The 25,778-nt window shown below is 44.7% G+C and overlaps 1 protein-coding gene across 3 annotated transcripts in view; it reads right to left on the bottom strand.

Annotated features, from left to right (window-relative positions):
- Nucleotides 1–144: 144 nt before the first annotated feature.
- Nucleotides 145–25,778, bottom strand: part of B3GALNT2 (beta-1,3-N-acetylgalactosaminyltransferase 2) — a 56,121-nt gene continuing 30,487 nt past the window's right edge. For 2 of the 3 annotated variants that reach the window (XM_027590048.2, XM_027590056.2), the window contains 7 exons: nt 14,245–14,355; nt 11,951–12,029; nt 6,982–7,165; nt 4,525–4,650; nt 3,752–3,911; nt 3,059–3,115; nt 145–1,294 (listed from right to left, as the gene is read on the bottom strand). In XM_027590048.2, the coding sequence (XP_027445849.1) occupies nt 1,148–1,294; nt 3,059–3,115; nt 3,752–3,911; nt 4,525–4,650; nt 6,982–7,165; nt 11,951–12,029; nt 14,245–14,355 (864 nt within the window). In that variant the 3' untranslated portion in view covers nt 145–1,147. The other variant, XM_027590066.2, reaches the window with a different exon arrangement.

Raw genomic sequence — 25,778 nt, 5'->3', positions numbered from 1 at the left:
TCTGATTTTCACATTTATAGTTCGTGACTATACCTTTCAATATGTGGAGATTTAAATATTAAATAGAACCTAGCTAGTCTAATGAAATCTGCACATAGTTAATGTCGGTCACAGGACCAGTTTTAGTGGGACGCTATGGATTGCTACTGCTAGTTTAAAGGGTCTCCAGAATGGTTTGGACAGTCATTTTGGGAAATGCCCCTTAAACTTAGGGAGGCACCTCTTCTGTGTACAGCGTGTGCTAGGGTCTCTTCCCTCCATCACAGTTTTAGAGTACTTACTTACAAAAATTCATTATGCGCTTTTCCCTACAGTTGTACCTAAGCGGGGCATTTATTCTTCTGTAGAAGATTTCCATCTCTGATCAGAATTCAGTTAGATTAGGTGAACGTTACGCGATGACAGGAGGAAAGAAAAAATTCATTCTTTCAAAGTGCCCACTACTTAGCTGGGCTACGTCCCTACGTCACTAAAACCCTGAGAGGTATCTGATTTACAGCCACAGAATTTTAGCTTTTTTTAAATGGTACTAGACTGTGACCTTCAGGATTTATGTTAAATGGCAAAAGAAAACTGGAATTAGCTCACTCAATAAATAAGTGAACTTTAAAACCACGGTCCAGAACTGAGAATTACATGGGCTCCTTTTCCAGTTGCCCACTTCATTCAGACATTTCCATTCCCACACTTTGGTATAAGTGACCACACAGCGTTCTGTGAATTGTTTTTGGCCCTTAATTACCCTAGTTATGCCTTACAGGGCCATTCTGTAATCCAGGTTGGAATTCACATTCTTAGTTACTAAGATTTCTGAACGAGGCCAATTTTAACCAGAAGTGATTGATAGGTAATGAATTATAAACTAGAAATGATACATCAGGTTTTAGAAATGTTTTTTGTTTTATAAAACAATTTGGTGTTTTTCAAAGTCTTCCAATATAGAAATAAAATTTTTGTTATGTACAGGATCAGCTATTTAAAAAGGAAATTCTGTGCAAACATCTAGAAAGATCACGTTGCTTACAGGTAAACTCTCCTGGGCGAGCACGGCGTCTAGCGCCCCCCGCCGCCCGCGGGCTCCTGGGGGCCTTCGGCTCAGCCACCGCGCGCCCTGCCGCTCTTCCGCCCGCTCCTGCAGCGCCGCCGCCTAAAGCCCGCCCGCGGCCGCCCCGCACTGACAAGGGTCCCCGCACTGCTCCTTCAGCTGCCACAGCTGCGTCAGTTCCTGCGGCGAGTTCTGCGGGGAGGACAGCATGCCCGGCTCACACGTCTTCTCGCACAGCCACAGGCCGTCCTGGCGACAAAGCACACGGAAGTGACTCGGGAGCCGTGGGGCTGAGCCCGTGGGTTGCGGGGGGAGGCGCGCGTGAGACCCAGCCGTGCGGCGGGGAGGGCGGCAGGCAGCAGAGGGACTTCTGTGACCACAAAGCCCAGGCAGCGCACGCGGAGCTCCCTGCGGCCGTCCCCGCGGACTCGTCCGACGTTCTGGGGGCCGCACCGAGTATTAGCTAACTCTCCAGAACCCCTGCGAGGGAGGGCCCCTTTCCTTTTCCCAGACGACAAGCTGAGAGTGAAGTGCCCTGCCCAAGGTCGCAGTGAAGTTCCTAAAGGGAAGCCGATGCGGGTGAGGTGAACGCGAGGGACCAAAACGGACTCAGCCTGAGTCTTGAGCACCAGCCTCCTTCCAAGATACCGAACACAGAGCCAGGGAAGCCCACTCGGTCTGAGAACAGAAAGATGCTGCGTACAGCCAAACGCCTTGTTCAAGCATGGCTGAGCCGGTGGCACAGGGGCCGGGGTCAGCACGTGCCCTGGAGGCTCCGCGGGTTTGAAAAGGCCACGTCCAGGGACAGGAGACTCACACAGCCAGGGCCCACGAGGTGCCAGACCTGGGGGAGAGGGAGGGAGGGGGAGTGTGTGCGCGCGCGGGGGTGTGTAATTCAGAAAACAGAACCTGCGTCTCAGCCTTGACCCTGGGTGGGATGGAAAGGGGTCTGCCCTGAGCATCTGGAAGCCCAGCCTGCACTTAGCTGGGTCTTGGCAGGAGTCACGTTCACCAACAATGCAGTCAGACATGGTAATGCCCTTCGGTGCAAGGCAGACACAACATAAATCCTCTTCGCAAGAATGCATTTTAACTACCTTCATTTCCCAGGAATATGAGGTCAGACACACAAGTCTCTAAACACATCAGGAAACAGCTCCATGAGCGACAGTCTGCAGACCCATCAGCCTACACAGACCCACAAACAACGCAGCTATCACCATGATCAGACATAGAAAATTATCTTCAGTGTTCAACAAGTCAAAGCTGGGACTTCAATAGGACACAGGACTGTCACAGCTGACCCAGTAGATGTGGGTTTACTCCCGTTCACCCCTGAAGTGAGGGGGCCCTGCATGTTCCTCTGCCCCCTGCACCTTCTGTGGCCAAAGTGGAAGCTGCAAGAATCCAAAATTCAACAGAAAGCTGTGAGGCGAAGCTCAGCTTCGTGCCTGCTCTCTTCCCATTTCTGGGCTCTGCAGGTTCATTTCTTTCTTTCCCTGCCTCAGCGGTCAGTTTATTTTCAAAAACACCTTCCGGTATTTTAAATCCAGTGTTTTATTTGCATCAGTCAGAAGGGCTGAAGGGTCCTTGGACCATCACGCTGCTGGAAACTTCAGCCAGCTGATTCCTTGAGGTTTTTTTTTTTTTTTTTTTTTAAAGTAATCTCTATGCCCAGCATGGGGCTCAAACTCATGACCCCCAGATCAAGAGCTGCACGCTCTACTGACTGAGCCAGCCAGGCGCCCCTGATTCCTTACATTTTAAAAGGCTACAAAGAATTTCTAACCAAACGTGTAAAAACCTAATTCTTCTCTGTGAGTAGGAAAACTTCCATCCAAAACTTTTTTTTTTTTTTTTTGGTTTAGACTCAGAGAAATATGAGAACCTAGGTGGATTATTGGGAATTAAATCAGGAGCATCACGAGCACAGCTCTGACAGCGGTGCCCAGCGTCTCACTCCGTCGCAGTCCCTCCGAACCCCAGGGCTGGCCGGCCCGCAGGCTCACTCACCTGGTATCGAGTAGGTCCTATGGCTGCCATCCAGATGCCCATGCTTACGTCTTCACCCTGTACGCGCCCCGTGAGATTTAAATGCAGAAGTTTAAATGCTGTATCATCTCTAAACACGATGCCCCACATTCCCGTAATAAGTCATCTTTCCACTTGGCTTTGTAATTATTCTACCAGGACACGCCAAGCCTGTATTAACACTGGTACACAGAGTAACAACTAGTGGCCATTAACGGCCACCACAATGAAACGACGAGACACAAGACAGCGAGGGGCCAGTCAGCCCTTCTTGGGGGCCTCACGCCTCCGGCACCGGCCGTTATGAACGATACAGTGGATCCAATCGCTAGGCGGGTTGTTTAGTGACACGGTCGCCAGAATCAACAAAAAAGAAAGCCCTTGCTTTATAGTCTTCCTTCTTGTGAATGCCAAGCTTTCCGTTCCTCCAGGGACTACACTTGTAAATGGAGTCTGAAAACCTAATAAGTAGGCTCAAAGAAAGATTTAGGAATAGAATTTAGAGCCAGGATCTGGAGGCTAGGACTGTGTCCCTGACCTCTGAGGGTGACTCGTCTACAGAAGGAACAGCATGCCTTCCCCCGGGGTCGCTGGCTCTGTGCTCGGAGACACAATCCCGGGCTGGATGAGACTTGGTGTGAAGAGTACACCGTCAGGTCAGAAATCCGGAACTACCTGGTAGGTCTTGAGTCTGCCCGCGTTGCCGGCGAGCCAGTGGACGATGTCCCTGGAGATGACGTACCCCGAGCCGCAGGCAAAGGCCGGGTATGCGGGGCTGGGGTACTCCAGCTCCTGCCACTTGCCAGTCCGGTCCACGGCCCAATTCAGTCTGAAACTGAGAGTCAAAAAACAGTTAGCTTCTTCGTGTCGGCATGACAGCTGTCCTACCACTATTAAGGCAGACCCCTTTATGATCACTACGAAGGACCAAGCTGTAAGAGCAAGGAAAGGAACTTTTTTTTTTTTTTTTTGGTCTAAGGAACGGCATTCTTGATCTAGCAGGTATGTTACGTGAAAGACTGGGGCATCAACTTCTCTAAGTTACATTTGTGGAGTTTCTGAAAGTACCAGGGCATCGTGTGTACACGGGCTAAATATCACGAATCCATATTGGGTTCCTGAAGAAACAGCGCAATTTCAGAAACGTGTCACAACTGTCTTCTAACAAGATACCACGTACGGCAGCTCCTCACGTGCGAACTGCTTATTTCAAGGCCACGACGATAAAAGCCACATCATCTTCCCCTCTTTCATTACCTTAGCCTGAAGTTTTTCATTTTACAGGTTTCCCTCTAACTGTAGATTGACAATGTCCAGTAACCAGGACCTGGCGGAGGGGGGGAACGGAGGTTCCCTATCTGGGCCCCATTTTGCTTGTGTGTTTCATTCTAAATGAACTCCTTTTGATCAGGCACGTGAAGCCAAAGGGCTAACAAGGTTTAACTTACTTTCCCCACCAAAAATTAGGCCCGTCCAGATGCTTGTGGGCAATCCTATTGAACACAGCTTCCAAGTCTATGTAGCAGTCGTCATCGGTCTTTAGCAGTAAGTCAAAGCTGGTTGTTTCCACAGTCCTGTTGGCAAAAGGGAACACGACGGTCAGCGCGTCCACACAGGAACGGCAGCGACGCCGACGCAGTGACATCGCTACCATCCTACTGAAGAGCCGTCCCTGGACGGCCTGCACACTTGTTCGGTTTCTTCGTCCTCTGGGGTTGAGAACGTGCTCAGAACACCGCTGCTACCGAATGTAATCCTCACCTGATAGTCATTAAGTGGCATAACACAGAGAAGCACCAAGTGGATTTTAAAGGTGCCACAGAAAAAGAACACAGTAAAAAAGATCTGGCTGAAGTGGGACCTATGAGCAAACAAACGCTTCTGTGACGCTGTTCCCGTCAGGCTGCCGAACATGCAAACCTTGTCACTGGGATTCTTAATAGGGCCCACGGTGCGGTGACAGGCGGGGGACAAGCAACCCCCGGGCTCTCCCCCGGAACCGTGCTGGGCAAGATGCTCTATTCGGTGCCACAAGTTATACTCCACTCAGATATTGGATGGTTTTTAAAACACTGAGCTGTAACACAGACACGTATTTCCCCTCAGAAAGGATTCCCAGCAATTAAACTCTTATAAATGACCTTTTGGAAGGCCCAGGAGGGTGACTTCGTTTACCCAGACATATAAGGGTGAGTGGAGACAAAACGGACTTCTTCACTTCACACTGCCAATCCCTGTCCACCTTTGATTAAAAAACAAACAAAACCCAGAGTCTTGCTAGGGAATCAAATGACAGAGATCTGAATAAAAGAAATCTGGAGAAGACGTTTTTCGGTCAAAGAACGGTGAATTTAACAACAGGTCCACACCAAAGTGCACGACCCCGTGCTTCTAAAGTTCATTTCTAATTAACAGCACAGGAGCACATAATATTTGCTATTTAGGAGGGACTCTTTGATAAAGGACACTGCGGTCACTGAGGAATCACCTGAAGAAAGAATGACTAAGGCAGCTTTCATTACAGCATGGACGGCAGACAGGTGGCACAGGAGACGGGGGAGCAGGTCCCCGAGCCCAGGGCCGTTAGCCTGTCACCAGTGATTCAGGTGGAGAGGGTGGCCCGAGACAGACCGTGGCAGCGACAACTGAAAGCTCAGAGATGTGCAAGGAGTACAGGAGAGAAGACTTAAACTGAAGGTAACAGATAAACTACACTGAACTTCCAAAACTGGGAATCAGCTCCCTAAAGAAAGTCCTAGAACACCACAATCCGATTTCCCACTTCCTGGACCTCCATTCCCACCCTTCACTGAACTCTTCCCATTCTTGCCTGGGCCCCCTTACAACACGGACCCCTCTCAAGGGCCCTGAGCTAAAGAAGGTTCTTTTTTTCAGTACAGTTGTCCAGACATAACCCTGGTATTCTAGACATACCTCAATTTCCAACTCCTATTTCTATCTGCCCTCTAGCCACAGGGTGACTCCAAATTATATTAATTACTTGCCCTAGCCGTGAAACATGACCTTCCGTACGCGAATCAGGACCATATCCACCCACTCTGCCCAGGGCAACAGAGAAGAGAGAGGGATTTAGGGGCTCACCAAGAAACAAGCTCCCTGATCCAGTTTTTAAAAGACACAGATGTGGAAATACTCTAGGTTTAGGCTAGACAGAGATAGTTTGGGTTAGTTCGAGGGTGGACAGTGTCACAGGGCTCAAGAGCAAGTAAGCAGACCCTGGAGTAACTAATCCTGTTAACTGTATATATAAACAATAGTAGTTATGATTGTTGCTGCCATTAATAGTGCAAAGGCAGGAATTACAACCCAGGTCGGAGAAATACTGAAGGGTTGGGGAAGTTATGGGAGGCTGTTGGATTTCATCTTACAGAAAAGTTCTGGAATTAGGGCAAGTGGTTCTTAAATGCGTGAAGAGGATGGAAACAGAATGTGGATGTTCGGCTGAACAGAATTCAGATCAGTAACCTGGGTTCAAGGGAAACTATACACAGGTCACGGAGGTCAGTGGGTATGATCACAACTGAAAACGGGCCATTTTCAAACTCATTGATTTTCATCTGGTGTTGGCCTGAGGCAACCAAGACAATGACTCACAGGACTGACTTTGACTCAGACAGAATAGAACATCCCGAAATCAACTTTTGCCCTATTTTTGATAAAGATCGTTCGCATCACGGATCTCTCATCTGAATGAGAAAGCAGCATGAGTTCAGTCCTCACAAAGACCCAGGATATAATAGATTACATCCTAGTTGTTCAGGGGTTCTGGGGTTGGTTTATTAAAAAAAAAAAAAAAAAAAGCAGGGGTCTAATATCAATAAATTGTTCCTACATCCAAAGAACAATAAGACAAATTCTACCTACCCCACATGTTTACCACCTACCATCTGTAGAAGTTCAGTAACTTCGCAGGAACATTTCGGTAAGTGTCGACGACATCCACAAAAACAATGTCGTCATAGACGCTGCTCTCCTCCCTCAGTAAGGCGTCTTCCCTGTGAAGATTACTTCTGTGGTCAAGAAGTCTTCGAGGGCGAGAATGAAGGTTTTGTAAGAGTGCATCACCTTCTACAAAGGAAAAGTTGAGAGATGGAGAAAGATGCTGTTGCAAATGGAAGACCCAGCATGTGGAACGTTCTGTTGGCTCACACCCTTTCCCCAAGGGACCTAACGGAAAGCGGCTGGGAGGCAGCCGAGCTGGGCACCAGGCCCTCCCGCACCCCGCGGGGATCCACGGGGTCCACGGCCGCTGTCCCGTGCACAGCGGTCCAGCGGCAGCTGGGCAGGCCGTGGGAGGCCGCAGGGCCGCATCTCAGGCTCACAAGGCCAATCCTGGCAGCGCTGTTTGTAACGGGGGGACCAGAACCAGCCTAAATGCCGCCGCGCCCCGCCCCCGGCCCCCCGACGGCGGAGTGGCCAGCCTTTGGGACAGTCATGTAATGGAAGAGAGCATGCAGAAGAATTAACCTGATCTTGCATGTTCAGAGGAATGGCACTGAAAAATGATGCTGGGAGGGGGGCGGGGAAGGACCTTTACGCCTACTGATGGATTCAATATGATGTCGTGCACCTCCGTGATAAAATACCCTCCTCAAAACTGCATGTTAGTGAAAGATAACGTACATACGTAGCAGACAATAGGAAAGTAAGAAAGGGAAGGGTGCACACGGATTTCAGGACAGGGCACCCTCCCTGAGGGGCGGGAGGGACGGCCAGACAGCTAGCTGGGACGGGGCTTCACTGTGTCTGTGATGGTTTTTTCTTTAAAAAAGGGAGCAAATATGACAAAATGTAAGCACTGGTTAATTCTGAATAATAAGGGCATGGCTGTTTCTTACAGCGCTCTCTATTTTTGGTATATCTGTGATGTCTCATAATAAAAATGTGCTTAAAGACATCAGTTTACTACCTCACACGTTAATGAATCACTTGTCACATTTGTGCAGGGACTGTCCTCAAATCCTATGGATTTAAGGCAGCCACTTTTTCACTAGGGCAGGATTTTCTCAAACGTCTCACTCAAATTAGAGAAAACGTCTAAAAAATAAAGTGAGTGGCTGAAGGGTGAGGAAACAACAGAGTAGTTTAGCACCCCACCTTCTGGAACGTCAAAGGGAAGGCCTGGGGCCTGTGAGTCAGGAGGCCTAGATCTGATTTCTGCTTCTGCTGCTCGGGGACATGCTGGGCAAGCTGCAGGTTTCTGGGCCCGCATTCTCATCGCGAGGAGGAGGAGGGGGAGGAGGGGGAGGCGGAGGAGGACGACAACATCAGTGCACTGCTTGCTGACATACACATTCCTGCAGCCCAAACCGAACGCTCAGCACGTCTCGGGTGGGCCCAAGACTGTTTTTAACGTGTGTCTTCCCAGAACTCTGAGGCAAGGGGACCACAGACGACTACCCTTTGAGAAACACAAGCCTGAATGACCTTGTGTCCCCACCAGCTCTTACATTCTACTGTAATATCCCTTTACTTCAAAGATAAAGTATATACAATTTAACAACTTGAAGGAAAGTGAAAGCGTTTGAAAACTGGAGTAACAGGAGGATGGCTGTAACAAGATGAGAGCAGAAATCAAATACAGGCCTTTCAGATGAACAAATGACACATTTTGTTTTATACTGTATGCATCTGAAAACCAGGAATATAAAGTAATAGATCTGTATTTTAAATCGGACGATCTGTCTAGTTGCTACTTAAAAGAATCACAGAGTTTACAGCCTCTCAGAGTTTGGAAGATCAGGTCTGTCTAGCGAGCCTGTTAAGATACAGACATCTGAGCTCCACTTCTGAAGATTTTAACTTTGTAGCTTGAGGTAGGGCCCGGACAGAGATGCTAAGATCCGACAAAATTTAAGAATTCATGTACAACCAATTCATAGCACTTAGATCCTGATTTTAAAAAATTAATTTATACTGAGATTTGCAGAAGACGATCTATTCATTTTCATTTCTTTAGCCTACAACTTGAGTTATTTCAGTCTTATTTGAAAGAAATCGTCCCTCACCCAAACCTTATTCCTTTAGCCTCCATGACAGAAAAATTGTGACAAGCTTTTGTCCAGGGTACAGGAGCTGCTCCTTGTAGAACAGTTTAGTGACAGAAGTCTCAAGGGCCCCTTAAACTAGTTTTTAAAGGCTCCTGGTGGTACATTCAGGAATGAACCAGTAAAAGAAGGGAAGGTGCTGGATATTCCAGTCAGACGGCGCATTACACCTGCCCTTGGCCCCACATCTGTGCTGCCTTAGGAAGCCGCCTGACCTTCCGATCCGAGTTTTCCCCAGGGCTGGGCTATTAGCTAGCTTCCTGGTGAGCTAAGCGGATACCTTCCTTGGCAGAGTGGTCTCATAGTTTTATGAAAAATCTCTGGACTGAAATTAACGATCTCTAAATTTTAAATTTCCATTTTTAATGGCAAGTTTATGGGTAAAACCCATGTATCTGTTCCAGGCTACCTTTTCGGGTGATGTAAGAATACAACTACTTCTAGGAGGAAACACTATAAAAATGCTTTCAAAAAAATGAAAAATAAAAAAAGCCACAGTCCTGGGGCACCTGGGTGGCTCAGTGGGTTAGGCGTCTGCCTTCAGCTCAGGTCATGATCCCAGAGTCCTGGGATCGAGCCCTGCATCAGGCACCTGCTCAACACTGCTTCTCCCTCCCCCTCTGCTGCTCTTCCTGCTTGTGCACTCTGTCAAATAAATAAATAAAACCTTAAAAAAAAAAAAAGCCACACTCCATCTGCATCCTCAAACAACATGCAGTGGCTCAAACAGGGGGTGTGCCCCATCCTCAACACCGTGCTGTCAAGGGGGTCCCGGAAGAGTCTCCTCTCAGGGTCTGCTCTGTTTTCCCCACTCACGGAGAGCCTTCAGGGAAGCTGGGTCCTAATTCTTTTATAGGAATCCATCCTCTGCGGAGCTCTGAGACGTCAAGACAGAAATTCCACTGGGCACCTTTGTTCCCCAGGTGATGTTCAGGATAGGTGGTCAAGAGCAACTGCATCAAGGGTAGTTTTTCTTTCTTAAAGAATTCTTAGGAATTCATAGACAGATATTTAAATAAGCATCATTCAAGAAGACAAACACAGCCACTCCCATCACAACAAAATTCCCTCTAGAGTTCTAAGCTAATGCTCCTGACCCCAAGTTTTAAAGGAATCTAACAAATCCATCCTTGAAATGTGATATATATATATATATATATTTTAAAGATTTTATTTATTTATTTGACAGAGAGACAGAGAGAAACACAGCGAAAGAGGGAACACAAGCAGAGGGAGTGGGAGAGGGAAAAGCAGACTTTCCCGCGGAGCAGGGAGCCCGATGCGGGGCTCGATCCCAGGACCCTGGGATCATGACCTGAGCCAAAGGCAGCTTAACGACTGAGCCACTCAGCTGCCCCTGAAATGTGATATGTTAGGAGAAGCATTTAAGAAACTGTTCTCTGAAAGATGCAGTCTATGTTTACATATTCACATTATGATGAGAAAGTGTCCACATGAAGCAGAAGGGGAAGCAGAGTCCACTGGGCCACCTCCAACAGAGGGACAGATGCAGGCATCAAAATGCACCACGCTTGCTGGGTCAGGGAAGAAAAGGTTCTTCCCTTCTGACTGACCAGCAGCACAAAGCCCACTACAGCTACATGGCCACGGTCTAGCGGTTCTGCGGAAGTCCCCACCTGGCTGCAGGATAAACCAAACGTAGCCACATGGGGCCAACAAAGTTCAAGGTCATGGATTTTTCAAGATCACTCGTATGGTGGAAGATTGGATGCTTTCCCTCTAAGAGCGAGAACAAGACAAGGATGACTGCTCTACCACTTCTACTCAACACTGTACTAGAGAGTCTAACCACGACAGTTAGACAAGAAAGAGCAATAACAGGCATCCAGATTGGGGGGAAGAGTACAACTATCCCCACTTGTAGATGACATGATCTTGCATATGGAAAATCCTAAGGCACCCACACAACCAGTAACTTAATAAATGAATCCAGCAAAATTGCAGCATACAAGATTGATATATAAAAATCAATTGTATTTCTATACATGAGCAATGAACAATCTAGAAATGAAATGTAAAAACCAATTCCACTTATAATGGCATCAAAAAGAATAAATATTTAAGAATAAACTTAGCAGAAGAAATGTAAGACTTGTACTCTGAAAATCACAAAACATCACTAAAAGGAACTAGTAAGACATAAGTAAATGGAAGGAGATCCATGTTCATGGATCAGAGACTTACTGTCAGATCGGCAGCACTGCCTGAAATGCTCTACATGTTCAGGGACACCCCTTTCAAAATCCCAGCTGGCTTGCTTGCAGAAACTGACAAGCTGATCCTAAAATTCGTATGGAAATGCAGGACCCAGAAGAGCCAAAACAATCTTGAAAGAGAACAAAGTTGGAGGATTCACACTTCCCAATGTCAAATCCTACTAGAAAGCCACATATTCAAGAAGGTGTAGAACTGGTAGAAGGACTGACACACACATCAAAAGAACACAGGTGAGAGCCCAGAAGTAAATCCTTACATTTATGGTCAGAAAGGACAGTGAGGAGGTTAATGGTTGGTAGGGGGCTGTGGGAGGGGAGAATGAGAATGAGTGTCCGCTAATGGACATAGGGTTTCTTTTGGGAGTGATGGAAATGTTACAGCGTTAGTGGAGATGATTGCAGAACTCTCATATGCTGCGAACCAGGGTAAAGTGTATGTGAATTATATATCAATAAAGGATATATGTGTCATTTCTTTTTAAATGACAAAAAAATCATCTTTTCTGTCAAAGTATGGAGTAAGATTAGGTACATGAGATTCAGTGCGCCCTTCACCTTTCAAGACTTACCCTGAATGATGTAAATAAAACCACCTGCAACCCCCTCCACGCCTTCCATGAATTCGTGAGGCAAGGCACCCTCCCCAGCCTGAAAGCAACAAGAACAGAAGTAGTGTTTCATTACTAAAAATACACTTCTATTTTAAAACTGATGTGCCAAAATTTATAATGTGACTTGACTCCACAGCAGATAAATCCATCTAAGACGCACACGATGAGGACGACATCAGTATTCTCCTATTTCTGCTATCTGATTGTTCTCTTGATTACTATTAAAGATCGGGTGCACGTGGCAGTCCATGGTGCTCAGAATTCCAACTGACACAGAATCATAGTCTTGAACTTGCTACCATAATAGTACAAAACCAATTTTATTTTACATCCCAACCCTACCACTTAAAAAAAAAATCACCTTTGATTTCTCGGAGGCTGAAAACTGCCATGAATTCAAATACATCTAGGCACATTATTAAAGTTTGCTCTACCGCCCAGAGAAAGCCCCTTGCAACAAACCGTTCAGACAGAGCCCTATGCTCGCTGATGCTGTTGAAGGTGCCCACGGCCAGTGACAGTCCTCTCGGCCTCCGAGGATGGGAAGAGCTTTTACCATTAGAGATTTACAAGTTCCTCAGTGAGGGGGTTCCCTCTGCATGCCCGCGCGACAGCCCCAGCGGGGCCGGGCCCGACCACATGGGGGTGCGCGCGTGCGTGCGTGTTTCCGTACTCCCCTACCAGCCCGGCTGCTGTCTGGCCCGTCCCCTCGGCAGAGCTGGACTGCACAAAGCAGTTTTAGGGCCGTAGAGACTCCGTCCAGAGGTGGCCGTGGGGACTTGTAGGCTCAATGTGAAGGAAGCTACCAAAGGCGATGCTAACGTTTCCAGCTTTAAGGAGCGAGGAAAGGTTGCACGCTCTGTTTTTCCATTGTGTACTCTACGTTGTTTTGGCTTATTTAGAACTTGATAGTACTTTTTATTAGCTTCTATCTAAAAGGTCACAGCTGGACTTTTGAAAAGTTTCTGACATTCTAACTTGCTGGCAAGGGAGCAAGACTTGGGGAAACTTTCAGCTTTACGCATTTATGATGGAAACCCTTATTTGTACATGGGGTTTCCTACAAGGGGCTGCCAAGTTACCGACTACTGTTTAAGGTTTGCTGAGGGTGTAAGCGGTCTTTAGCCCTCTACAACTATATTTACCCCCAAAGTGGATCATTTGAGTCTTTCCATTTGAACCTAGTGTTCAACTCAGGAGTCTGATTTGCTTTTGTGCAGTCAGCTTCGTAACTACAGAATTCCGGCACATTTTGGATAGTTTTAAGTTTCATAAATAGAAAAGGAGGCGACATATTAAAGGCACTTGCCTTGGAAATAAGGAAAGAAAAGAATAAAACTATAATTAAATTTCATAAGACATTCTATGTTAAATAAAGGACTGTTGGTAATAGGGGATGAGATCTTAACTACGACCCATAAGGCTAAGTTTTGTAATTATATATGAATCTGTGATCTAATGTCTTTCTTCCTCACTGGGGTGTAAGTTCCACTGTGGGCCAGGAGTGGTCTTCTAAATGGGTAACAGCATACCACTTAAGGTTCATTTCAAATTTGGGAATTAATTCATGTGAATAAGATGAATAGTTAATGAAAATAGACTAAGCCTGTGAACTGAGATACTAAGCACCCTCCTAATCATTACATCAGCGCATCAAGGAGAATGAGACTGACTGTGACACTACCATAAACACCTCTTGTGTATTTAAAGCTCACCACTTGAAGTCTGCCTACACCTTATCGTCCCACACTTACTTGGAGATATTTACCCATTAAACTGTTTTTAAATTTGAAGCAAATTTGAATAAATGAAAAATAGGAGACAGAAATCCCAGCAATATAAATGAAAGCGAAAGCTCCATCGTATTTTCCAGTACTGCCGTCTACACTATTTTAATGAACATCCCGCTATAAAGGTGAAGGAGTGAGGATTCTGAATACTACTGAGCAAGTGTCCTTCCAAATGTTAGCTTAAAAATTACTGAGAAATAAAATATCGCACTTTTTAAAATGCACCAATCTTAAGGCAAAACTGTGTATTTACTAATGCTGGAGTGAGAAAATCACTGAACATCTGAGTTGTTTGTCTTTACTATGGTGACTCAACATTTTCTGCTCTACATGCTCTGAAATACCCAAGATTCATTGTTCCACATCCCCTGGGTTGATGTAAACATAAAGTTAAAAACAGTTTTTCTGTATGAAAAAATGCTAAAGTATGCTGAACAGCCTTAGGAAGAAAGGATGACTTACCGTAATGACTCGGAGAACGCCCCCACCATCATTTACAGTCACTTTGTGGAGATTTCTTGACACAAGGCCTTGGAGGTCTTGGCTCTCCCACACGATGGTACCTTCAAAGCTCTTTTTGCAGAAAGATGAAGTGAGTCAATTTCTTTATTGTTGTCATTTAGGCTTTAGGTAAGTTTTTAAAGAAAAATTAATTTTTTTTCAAACATATTGGTTAAAATTTTTATCCCCCTACTCTAACACATACCACTGTTAACATGTTGGTGTATATTCTCGAGTCATTTTTTTGTTTCATGCACATCTGAAAGATCCAAGTACTAAGAGTGCAGAGACAATTTTGCACACTGCTGTTTGCACTTCCCTCTACACTGAAGCATTTCCTGACGCTACCACAGCTCGTATGACCATCTGCCACACACACCTAACTAACATGCCATCGAGGGTGTGCATCCCAAGTCACACAAACACTTGCCCACAGGCAGATCTGAACTCTACCAACTATCTAATGAAGCATGTTTTGGTGTAAATGTTTATTTTGTTTCAAAATACAGTTTCAGAGGTGAAATTATGGTGACAAGAAAGAAACAGAGATATTTTATACGGATTTTGGGACACAATGCCAAACTTTTTTCAAAAGGAAATTATCTAATTTCCCAGTTTATAAAAATACTACTTGCATTGTATTCTTCCAAGTATGGGATGGAAGCAAAGACTTAAGTTTAAGTCAATTTAGATTAAAAAATGATTCCTCATTTAATTGTGTTTCTTTTGATTTCTAATGATGTTTATAAATTATATAGTCTTTTCTGAGAATTACTGACCCATGCTTCTTTGCCATTTAGCTACTGAGTTTTCCTATTTTTATTAATCTATGTTATCTTGTAATAAATAATTCTGTGTATATGTTATATTCTAAAATACTTTTTTCAGAATTGCCACTTTTCTTTTTTTTATTTTTTTTTAAAGATTTTATTTATTTATTTGAGAGAGAGAGAATGAGAGATAGAGAGCACAAGAGGGAAGAGGGTCAGAGGGAGAAGCAGACTCCCTGCTGAGCAGGGAGCCCGATGTGGGACTTGATCCCGGGACTCCAGGATCATGACCTGAGCCGAAGGCAGTCGCTTAACCAACTGAGCCACCAGGCGCCCTCTTTTTTTTAAACTTAAAAGCTCCATCATAAGTTTTATCCTGTCAAATCTGACAAGCTTTTTGTTTGTGATTACTATTAAGTTCTGGGCTTAGAAAGTTACACTCCATGCCCGAAGGTTTCACACACATTTAAATTCTAGTGTCTTCTAATTTCTCCATGGGGGCTCAGCTGCTCCTTTGTGCTGCTCGGGCCATCCCCACTGTCAGCCCCTCTGGCTTGCTCCAGAGATCCAACAGAAGGCAGCAGCATCCAATTCTTCTCTATCACATCAGCCTGTCTTCTTTTCCTAAAACCACTTATCACTCTGATATTTCCTGTTTATTTTCCTAGCGTCAAACTAACTTTTCCCACTAGAACGCAAGCACCATGAGAGCAGGGATTTTGTCTGTTTTATTGACCCCATACCCCCGGCACCTAGAATGGCCTGATATGCATAACAGGCACTTGAAAAATATTTACTTAATAATGTTAAACTCAAAATTAATTGGAATGATTTTTGGTCTACAACACCAGACAAAAGATACAGCTTTAATATTCTTTAAAAACTTTCACATACTAAAATTAAGAGATAAAGCATGGTACAGTAACGTCTCAGTTAGCCAGCATTATAAGGGCACTATACAAAATTGAACTTGTCCAGTAAGCAAGGCCAGTGGTTTGCAAGCTTTTTGTAAAGCATTACAACTTTTCTACGAAACAGATAAAAACACTAAGAGTCGGGATTCTTCAGGCAGTCTGTCACCTTATATTTAGCTAATGGATCCTTAGCCTGCACTGCTCCTGATGCACTTTGAGGAGCCCCAGAGTTCCTAAGGGCAGGCGTCACAGATACACTGTGGATGGTCACTGCCTGACCTGGAGCACAGAGAAAGCAACGCCTACCTCACGGGGCAGGGCCGGGGGTTAATGATGACATGTGTGCGGCATGCAGGGTCTTTGCTCAGTGAAACAGAGCTTTATGACCGCTAGAAGTAATGCAGAAAGTGAAGGCCCCCTTTAAAAGATCTCGTTGTCTTATCTTGGAAATGGGCGCTGATTATTTCTTTTTTTTTAAGACTTTTTATTTATATTTTGACAGAGAGAGAGAGACAGCGAGAGAGGGAACACAAGCAGGGGGAGTGGGAGAGGAAGAAGCAGGCTCCCCGCTGAGCACGGAGCCCAATGCGGGGCTCAATCCCAGGACCCAGGGATCATGACCTGAGCCGAAGGCAGTCACTTAACAACTGAGCCACCCAGGCGCCCCAGGCAGTGATTATTTCTATACTCTCCTTGGAAAGCCTTAACTCTCTAGTCTTCTTGACATTGAACCTCAATTCCCTAAAACATTCTTACAGATGTATGCCCAGAAAAGGAAAAAAAAAAAAAGCCTAGGGAGAAATATACCAAATATGCTGGGAAACGTGGATATCATATTCCTCTAACCTTTCCATACGTAGTCAAGTTTTCAAGAGTGGATATGTATTCCTTTCATATATTTTCATACTTTCATGATCACGAAAAAAAATTTTTAAACATATGTATACAACGAAATAAATTTGGGGTCAATCGTCTTCCAGACATGAGGCGTTATTTAAACTTTTAAGTGTCTACTATGTAGCAGGCTGTGGGCTACTCGAAGATTTAAAAGAGTCAAATAGCTCCTATCTTCAAATCCTCGTAATAAACCCTGCTAGGGTCAGTAACAAAGGAAAGGGGCCTGAGGAGGAGAGCCAGAATTTCAGCTGACTGTGAGAATGGAGTAGAGTCTTGCAGGCATCTGAGTCAGGAAAGGGAGAGGCGGACCAAAGCACTCATCAAAAGGCAGATGGAAATGCACTGCACGTTCAGAAAAGTGTGAAGCAGTTTAGTGCTGCCTAAGCCCCAGGCTGAGGAAAGGAGACGTGGAAGGTAGGCTCCTGTCAGCACTGCCTGCCGGAATAGAGAGTCTGTCCTCCATCTCGAAGGCGGGGGAAGCACTTCCGTTTGCAAGCACAAGAGTGATGCAATCCTAGCTGCAATTTTAAAAGGTCACTCCAGTAGCAGAACAGCATAAGGCAGGCTGGTAGGGAGAGTGGTAACTGGACTATTACAGAGGTCCAGGTGAGAAGAAGCAAGCACTTATTTAGAAATGAAGACTGCCTTCTGAGAAACTGAAGGAGACACAAGTATACGGAAAGATATTGAAGCTCACAGATTGAAAGTATTAATATTATTAAAATGTCCATGCTACTCAAAGCAATCTATAGATTCGATATAATCTCTATCAAAATTCCAATGGTGTTTTCGTAGAAATACAATAAAGTACTACTAAAATCTGTATGAAACCACAGAAGACCCCCAAATAGCCAAAGCAACTGTAAGAACAACAAAGCTGGAGGCATCATGCTTCCTGATTTCAAACTATATTACAAAGCTACTGAAAACAAAACAGTATACTATTGGCATAAAAACTGACACATAGATCAGTGGAACAGAAGAGAAAGTGCAGAAACAAACCCATGCACACACGGTCAATTCATTTACAAGAGAGGAGGCAAGAGTATACATGAGAAGGACAGTCTCTGCAACAAATGGTGTTGGGACAACTGGCCAGACACATGCAAGGAACGAACCTGCACCACTTCCTTACGCCATACACAAAAATCAACTCAAAATGGGTAAAAGACCTGACACCATAAAACTCCTAGAATAAAACCCAGGTGGTAAGTTCCCTGACACTGGTCTTGGCAATGATTTTTTGGATTCGACACCAAAAGCAAAGGCAACAGAAAATAAACAAATGGGACTACATCGAGCCCAAAAGCTTCTGCACAGCAAAGGAAACCCTCAGCAAAATGAAAAGGCAACCTACGAATGGGAAAAAATATTTGCAAACGATATACCTGGCAAGGAGTTACTATCCAAACATATAAAGAACTCCCACAACTCAACAGCAAAAACCAACAATCCAACTGAAAGATGGGCAGAGGATCTGAATAGACATGTTTCCAACGACAACGCACACATGGTCAACAGGTACATGAAAAGATGCTCACCATCACTCATCATCAGGGAAATGCAAATCAAAACCACAATGAGAGACCACCTCACACCTGTCAGAATGGTGACTACAATCGGAAAGACAAGAAATAAGTGTGCTGGCAATGATGTGCTGAAAAGGAACCCTTGTGCACTGCTGGGGGGAACGGAAACCACTGTAGCCATTGTGGAAAACAGTATGGAGGGTCCTCAAAAAATTAAAAATAGAATTACCATATGATCCAACAACTCCACTTCTGAGTATTTATCCGAAGGAAATGAAAACACTCACTTGAAAAGACATCTGTGCCCTCTTGTTCACTGAAGCATGTTTACAATAGCCGCCATGTGGACACAACCTGAACTCCCACGGATGGATGGATGAAGAAGATGTGATGCAAACACACACACACACACACACACACACACACACAATATTATTCAGCCATAAAAAGGAAGGAAACCTTGCCATTTCCAACATGGATGGACCTTGAGGGCATTATGCTAAGTGAAATCAGTCAGTCAGAAAAAGACAAATACCATATGATTTCACTCATACGTGGAATCTAAAACATTTTTAAAAGCCAAAAAACAAAACACTGAACTCTTAGATATCGAGATCAGATGGGTGGTTGCCAGAGCTGGGGACTGGGGGGCTGGGTGAAATGGGTGAAGGGGGTGAAAAGGTGCAAATTTCCAGCTGTGAAATGCTAAGTCCTGGGGATATAACTTACAGCATGGTGATAACGCTGTGCTGTGTATCTGAAAGTTGCTAAGTGAGTAGATCTTAAAAGTTCTCATCACAAGAAAAGAAATGTAACTGTGTGGTGATGGATGTTAACTAGACTCAGTGTGATCATTCTGCAATATTGAATCATTATGTTGTACACCTAAAACGAATATGTTATATGTCAATTATATCTCAATAAAAAAAGAAGAAGACTGCCTTCTGAGTTGAACTAATTAAATGCGTACATTAAAGGGAACAATGTCTCTAATAACTGAGAAGAGCTTTGAGATTGAAGCTTAATTAGTAAACTCACTACCTTAAAACAAAATATCAAGTGGCCACTACACAAAAGCTGGGTTAAGAGAGAAATCTGGGCAATGGAACAATGTCCAGTGGGAGAAAGACGCAGGAAGGGAAGAGAAAAAGCATTCTAGTCACATCCCACCTGAATGAGGCAGCTCTCTAAGACAAACACATCCCACTCCTATAAGCAAATTCAAGGACCAAACCAAGCACTGTTCTGATTTGGGGTTTTGGTGTCTGACATCCCAGTAAGCAGGTTCCCAGACAAGGGTCATGACTTTCAATTCTAATAAACTAACACCCATTAAAGATGAATGAATGGATATTCTGGTTTACAAACTGGTCTTCTGTGAATTTATTCAGTGTCATTCAATGAGAATCTGATCATCTCTAAGTGAACTAACTGGAATGTCAGTGCTAGAACCTGAAAGCTAAGTCCTAGACCCTTGGCCACGTGAGACTGCTCTGAGTTAATCATGTGTCTTTCTTCTGGCAAAACAGCCTCCTGCCCTCGGTATACATTTCTCTAAAACTTTAATAGTAATAAAAATTTTTTAAAAATTTAAATTGTAGTTAACATACAGTGCAATACTGGTTTTAGAATTCAGTGATTCATCACTTACCTATAACCAGTGCTCATCACAACTAGTGCCCCCCTTAATACCCATCCCCCATCTAGCCCATCCCCCACCCACCTCCCTCTATCAACCCTCAGTTTGTTCTCTATTGTTGAGTCTCTTATGGTTTGTTTCCCTCCTCCCCCACCACAGGCTCATCTGTTTTGTTTCTTAAATTCCACATACAAGTGAAATCATACAGTACTTGTCTTTCTCTGACTGACTTATTCCACTTAGAATACCCTCTAGCTCCACCTATGTCATGCAAATGTCAAGATTTCATCCATATATACATACACACACATCTTTTTTATCCATTCATCTGTGGATGGACATTTGGGCCTTGCCATGTTTGGCTCTTGTTGCTAATGCTGCTATAAACATTGGGGTGCATGTATCCCTTTGAATCTGTATTTTTGTACCTTTTGAGTAAGTACCTAGGAGTGCAATTGCTGGATCATAGGGCAGTTCTATTTTTAACTTTTTGAGGAACCTCCATACTGTTTTTTACAGTGGCTGCACCAGCTTGCATTCCCACCAACAGTGTAAGAGGGTTCCCCTTTCTCCACAACCTCACCAACATCTGTTTTCTTGTGTTGTTCATTTTAGCCATTCTGACAGATGTGAGGTAGTATCTCGTTTTTTTTTTTTTTTAGATTTATTTATGAGAGAGAGCATGCAAGCATGTGTGAGTGGGGGAGGGGCAGAGGGAGATGGAAAGCAGCAGACTCCCCACTGAGCACAGAGCCCAATGGGGGCTCAGATCCAAGGACTCTGAGATCATGACCTGAGCTGAAATCAAGAGCTGGCCGCTTAGCCTACTGAGCCACCCAGGTGTCGCTCATCATGGTTTTGATTTGTATTTTCCTGATGGTGAGTGATGTTGAGCATCTTTTCATGTGTTTGTTAGCCATCTGGATGACTTCTTTGAAAAAGTGTCTATTCGTGTCTTCTGCCCATTTTTTTTTTTTTAAAGAATTTATTTATTTATTTATTTGAGAGAGAGCGCACATGCAGGTGGAGGGGCAGAAGGGAAGCAGACTCCCCGCTGAGCAGGGAGCCTGAGGCGGGGCTTGACCCTAGGACCCTGGGATTATGACCTGAGCTGAAGGCAGATGCTTAACCACTAAGCCACCCAGGTGCTCCATCTTCTGCCCATTTCTTAATGGGATTATTTGTTCTTTGGGTGTTGAGTTTGATCTTTAGAGATTTTGGATACTAACCCTTTATCAGATAACTCATTTGCAAATATCTTCTCCCATTTCATAGACTGCCTTTTAGTTTTGATTGTTTCCCTTACTGGGCAGAAGCTCTTTATCTTGATGACGTCCCAATAGTTCATTTTTACTTTTTTTCCCTTGCCTCCAGCAACGTGTGTAGTAAGAAGTTGCTATGGCCGAGGTCAAAGAGGTTGCTGGCCTGAATAGTGATGAAGTTTGGGAGAAATGATACCAAATACATCTGACAGGATTTAGTGAGTGCCTGGATATGAGAATTGAAGATAAATCCCATGATTCTGGTTTGGGTGCCTGAGAAAAAGGAGACAGTGCTACCCAAGACTGAAACACAGGGGGAGATGAAAATGGATGGGACGGAGATGATCTTACCATCAGAATGCCCCTGGGACACTCACGTGGAGAAGTTTTATAGGCAGAAGTACGTATGCAGTACCTAAGAGAAATGTGGGCTGTAGTTGGATTTAAGAGCCATTAGCAAACAGATGCTAATGGATAAAATTGCCCAGGAAGAACAAGTAAAACAAACAGAAACCTGGGTATCAAATCTAAGAGGAAAGCGAGAGGGGCACCTGGCTGGCTCAGTCAGTGGGCCATGCGACTCTTGATCCCAGGGTTTTGAGTTCGAGCCCCACGTTGGGTGCAGAGAGAACTTAAAAATAAAATCTTTAAAAAAAAAGAGGAAGGCGAGAGAGGAGATCATGAAGTACATCAGGAAGAAGAACCACCAGATGTGGCTGAACCAAAAGAATGTAGATCATATAAGCTAAGAGAAAAATGCAATCAACTAAGTGAAGGACAAAAAGTGTCCCCTGGAGTTGGCAGTTGGGTCACTGGAATCTTAGTGACTGCAGTTTCAGATGAACCATAGCAAAAGTAAAAGCTATTGTGACCAAATAAAAACGCTTTGCCTTGAAACTATGAATCTAGAAAATATGATGACAAAACAAGTAAATCTCTGTCCTGTCCGTTCAACTGACACTTGGCATTTACCCTGCTATTTCATGGTGGCTCCTGCTGGCGTCCAACCAGTTACTTTGTGACTAGGATGTGATACAACATCAATAATGTGGACTAAAGTGAGTAACTGCCTGAAAAACCTCATTGGCCCCCAGAACAATCCTGGTTCCTTCACTGCACGTCTATAAGCCAGCGGTGCTTAGGGAAGGAAGAAGCTGTGTCCACCCCACCTCTATCTGTGCCTGCTCCGTGTCACAGCTGAATCTCTGTTTCTCACTTCTGTCACAGGCCTGCCTTCTACTCTCTGATACAAAGTCATCATAAAGCTAGGGATCTCTTCAGATGAGAAACAACTGGTTTGTGGCAAAACAGAAGCTAGGAAACACATCGTGGTGTGGGCTGGAAAAAGCAGATCTCATAAATGATCTCACCCACAACGTGAGCATGCTCTCTGCAACCCCTTTCACATGTTAATTCCTCTGTGTCATGTTTCTAACTTCTCATCCAAACCAACAGAGTAGCTTAAATCTATACTATTTTTGGATTTAACAATTTTTTATGGTTTGGGGAAATGACTACATCGAAAGAATTTCAACTGTCATAAACAGTGAGTAGGTTAGTACCCATACAACTAAGAGTTATGTCTCTAGGGACTCAGATGAACACACATAGTCTTTTTATTGAGATTAGTTTCAGGTTTCAACTGCACTAGCAAGGAAAATACAAAATTAGAGAAATAAATATTTTAAGAGAAGCGCACAGCAGTCTCCATTTAAATGTGTGACTCCCACTGAGATTTATGCTTTAGTGAGTCACACGATGAAAACATTACAAGAGCTTTGCTTATCAAAAGTTATCCTGCACATGTTACTCCAGTAGGCTGTGAGGCACGGAGCGACTAAGATGATGAAGAATTCATCTACTACTCTCTTGAAAAATGGCATAAACGATGTTTGTCTTCTGTCATTCTTTGCTGATGATACGCAGGCAAACCATTCACCTACTATCATATTTTTTCTGTGCTAATAAACCCAATTAGGCTTGAAGCAGCAAAAATGAGTATCTATGTACAATTAAACACGGTTTCAACAAAAATAAGATTTTGTGTAAAAGGATGGCATTTTTTAAAAGTTTTTTGTTTTTATAAAGCTAATATATATTTATTACAGAACATTTGGGAAATGCTCAAAAAGAAGAAAATAAAAATCATCCATAATCCTACCTCCTCACCCCCAGGTATAGCCACTGTTAAATAATCGCATGTTTTTAAAAGGAAAAAATATTACTCAGAAGTAATGAAAAATAAAAAGTCAATTTAGCTTAAAGTTTAAAGTGAAATAAAGGGTTTTTTTTCATGCCTACAGCCTTGTAGGCATGAAAAATCTAAACCGAAATGGCCACTCACTGTCTCATCATTAGCACCTCCTTGCCTCAACCCAGTTATTTTGAAAAACTTCAAACCTATAGAAAAGCTGAAATTAGGCCCAAATCACCTAGACTCACCAACTGTTAACATTTGACCACATCTGCTTTATCTCTGTCTGTATACACGTACTCTTCTATTCTTGTTGGTTGTTAAGCACTTGAAAGCAAATGCAGATATCATGACATGTTACCTTTTGAGTACTTAAACATGTATTTCCTAAGAACAAGGACGTTCTAAGGGAAAGTAATAATTTTTGTGGATTAATCAAAATTTGCAATTCTTTTTTTTTAAAGACTTTATTCATTTTGAGACAGAGAGGGAGGGAGAGAGCACGAGTGGGGAGAGAAGGAGGGAGAAGGAGGGGGGGAGAGGGAGGGGGAGGGGGGAGAGAGGGAGAGGGAGAGGGAGAGGGGGAGAGAGAGAGAGAGAGAGATTGAAAGAGTGAGGGGGAGGGAAGCAGGCTAGCAGACTCCCCGCTGAACAGAGAAATATGGACGCGGGGCTCCATCCCAGGGTCCTGGCATCTAGAGGCATCCCAGGGTCCTGGGATGGAGCCCCGCATCGGGCTCCCTGCTCAGCAGGGAGTCTTCTTCTCCCTTCCCCCTGCTGCTGCTCCCCCTGCTTGTGCTCTCTAAAATAAGAAAATCTTTTTTTTTTTTAAGATTTTATTCATTTGAGAGAGAGAGCACATGAGAGGGGGAGGGTCAGAGGGCGAAGCAGACTCCCTGCCGAGCAGGGACTCGATCCAGGGACTCCAGGATCATGACCTGAGCCGAAGGCAGTCGCTTAACCAACTGAGCCACCCAGGCGCCCTCTAAAATAAAGAAAATCTTAAAAAAAAAAGATTGTAATTCTATCTAGAAGACTGACCAAGATAATGGCGGCAGACTCTGTAACACTGTGATTAGCCTTAAGCTTTAAAGCTGATTTTCTTCCTCTTTGCCCCTCATCGTGACTCCTTCCTCTTAGTTTCTCAACCTCGCTACCAATCGACAATTTGAGCCAGACAATTCTTTGTTGGGGGGGCTCGTGTGTGTTGTAGGACGTTCAGCAGCATCGCTGGCCTCTAGATGCCAGTACCACTCCACCCCCAGCTGTGACAGCAGAACGAGCCTTTGGACATTGCTAAATGCCCCTTCTGGGCAAACAGCCCCGGCTGCAGAAAGTCTGCTCTTGAAGAACGGATCCCAAAAGTCCAGATGAGTAGCAGCAAGAATAAGGACGGTGTGCATTTATTTCCTGAATGCTTACCATGTGGCAGCATGTTCTAGGCATTCTGCATGTATGAAAACCATTTAGTCCCTAAAATGAGCCTCTCAACTGGGTGGTGTAGCCCCATCTCACAGATGAGGGCACGGACACGGCGAGACTGAACGGCTTGCGTGAGGCCACACAGACCCCGAGCGGCAGCGCAGGCCTTCGGACTCACCCGAGCTGCACCCGCAGCTCCTGCTCAGGCACTGGGCCCCGAACGTGCCCTCACATACTTACTCCCCGCTGCCTCATCCTTCGCTTTCCTGCCGATGCCAATCCTAAGTCTTTTCTGCACAAACGCACTCTACGTCAGGCTTCACACTGCTCTGATACCACCTAACACAATGCTAGTGTTCCTGGGCTCCTCAGAATAACATGACTCTCCCTTCGGGAAGAGTTCTAGGAACCGCAGGAAGCCTGAGGTTCTGCCCATGCTCCTCTGAGCAGAAAGTCTCATTGATGACTCGCTTCAAGCCTCAAGGAGCTTACCTACTAGTTCATACAGGAAAAGGGCTCACACCAGGTCTGGCACACGGTAAGTACGGCCTCAGTGCCGGCTCCTTTTGTCCCTCTAGGACGGAAGCTGCTTTCAGGGCAGGGATCTTTGTACTGTGTCCTCACAGAGCCCCGGTGCTGGGCACACACTAATTTCTCAAATATTTTCTTTCTTTCTTTTTTTTTTTAAGGATTTTGTTTATTTATTTGACAGAGAGAGACATAGCGAGAGAGGGAACACAAGCAGGGGGAGTGGGGGAGGGAGAAGCAGGCTTCCCGTGGAGCAGGGAGCCCGATGCGGGGCTCGATCCCAGGACCCCACGATCATGACCTGAGCTGAAGGCAGACGCTTAACGAATGAGTCACCTGG

The sequence above is a fragment of the Zalophus californianus genome, chromosome 15 (genome assembly GCF_009762305.2).
Source record: "Zalophus californianus isolate mZalCal1 chromosome 15, mZalCal1.pri.v2, whole genome shotgun sequence".
NCBI lineage: Eukaryota > Metazoa > Chordata > Mammalia > Carnivora > Otariidae > Zalophus > Zalophus californianus.
This window is presented reverse-complemented; position numbering and strand designations above follow the sequence as displayed.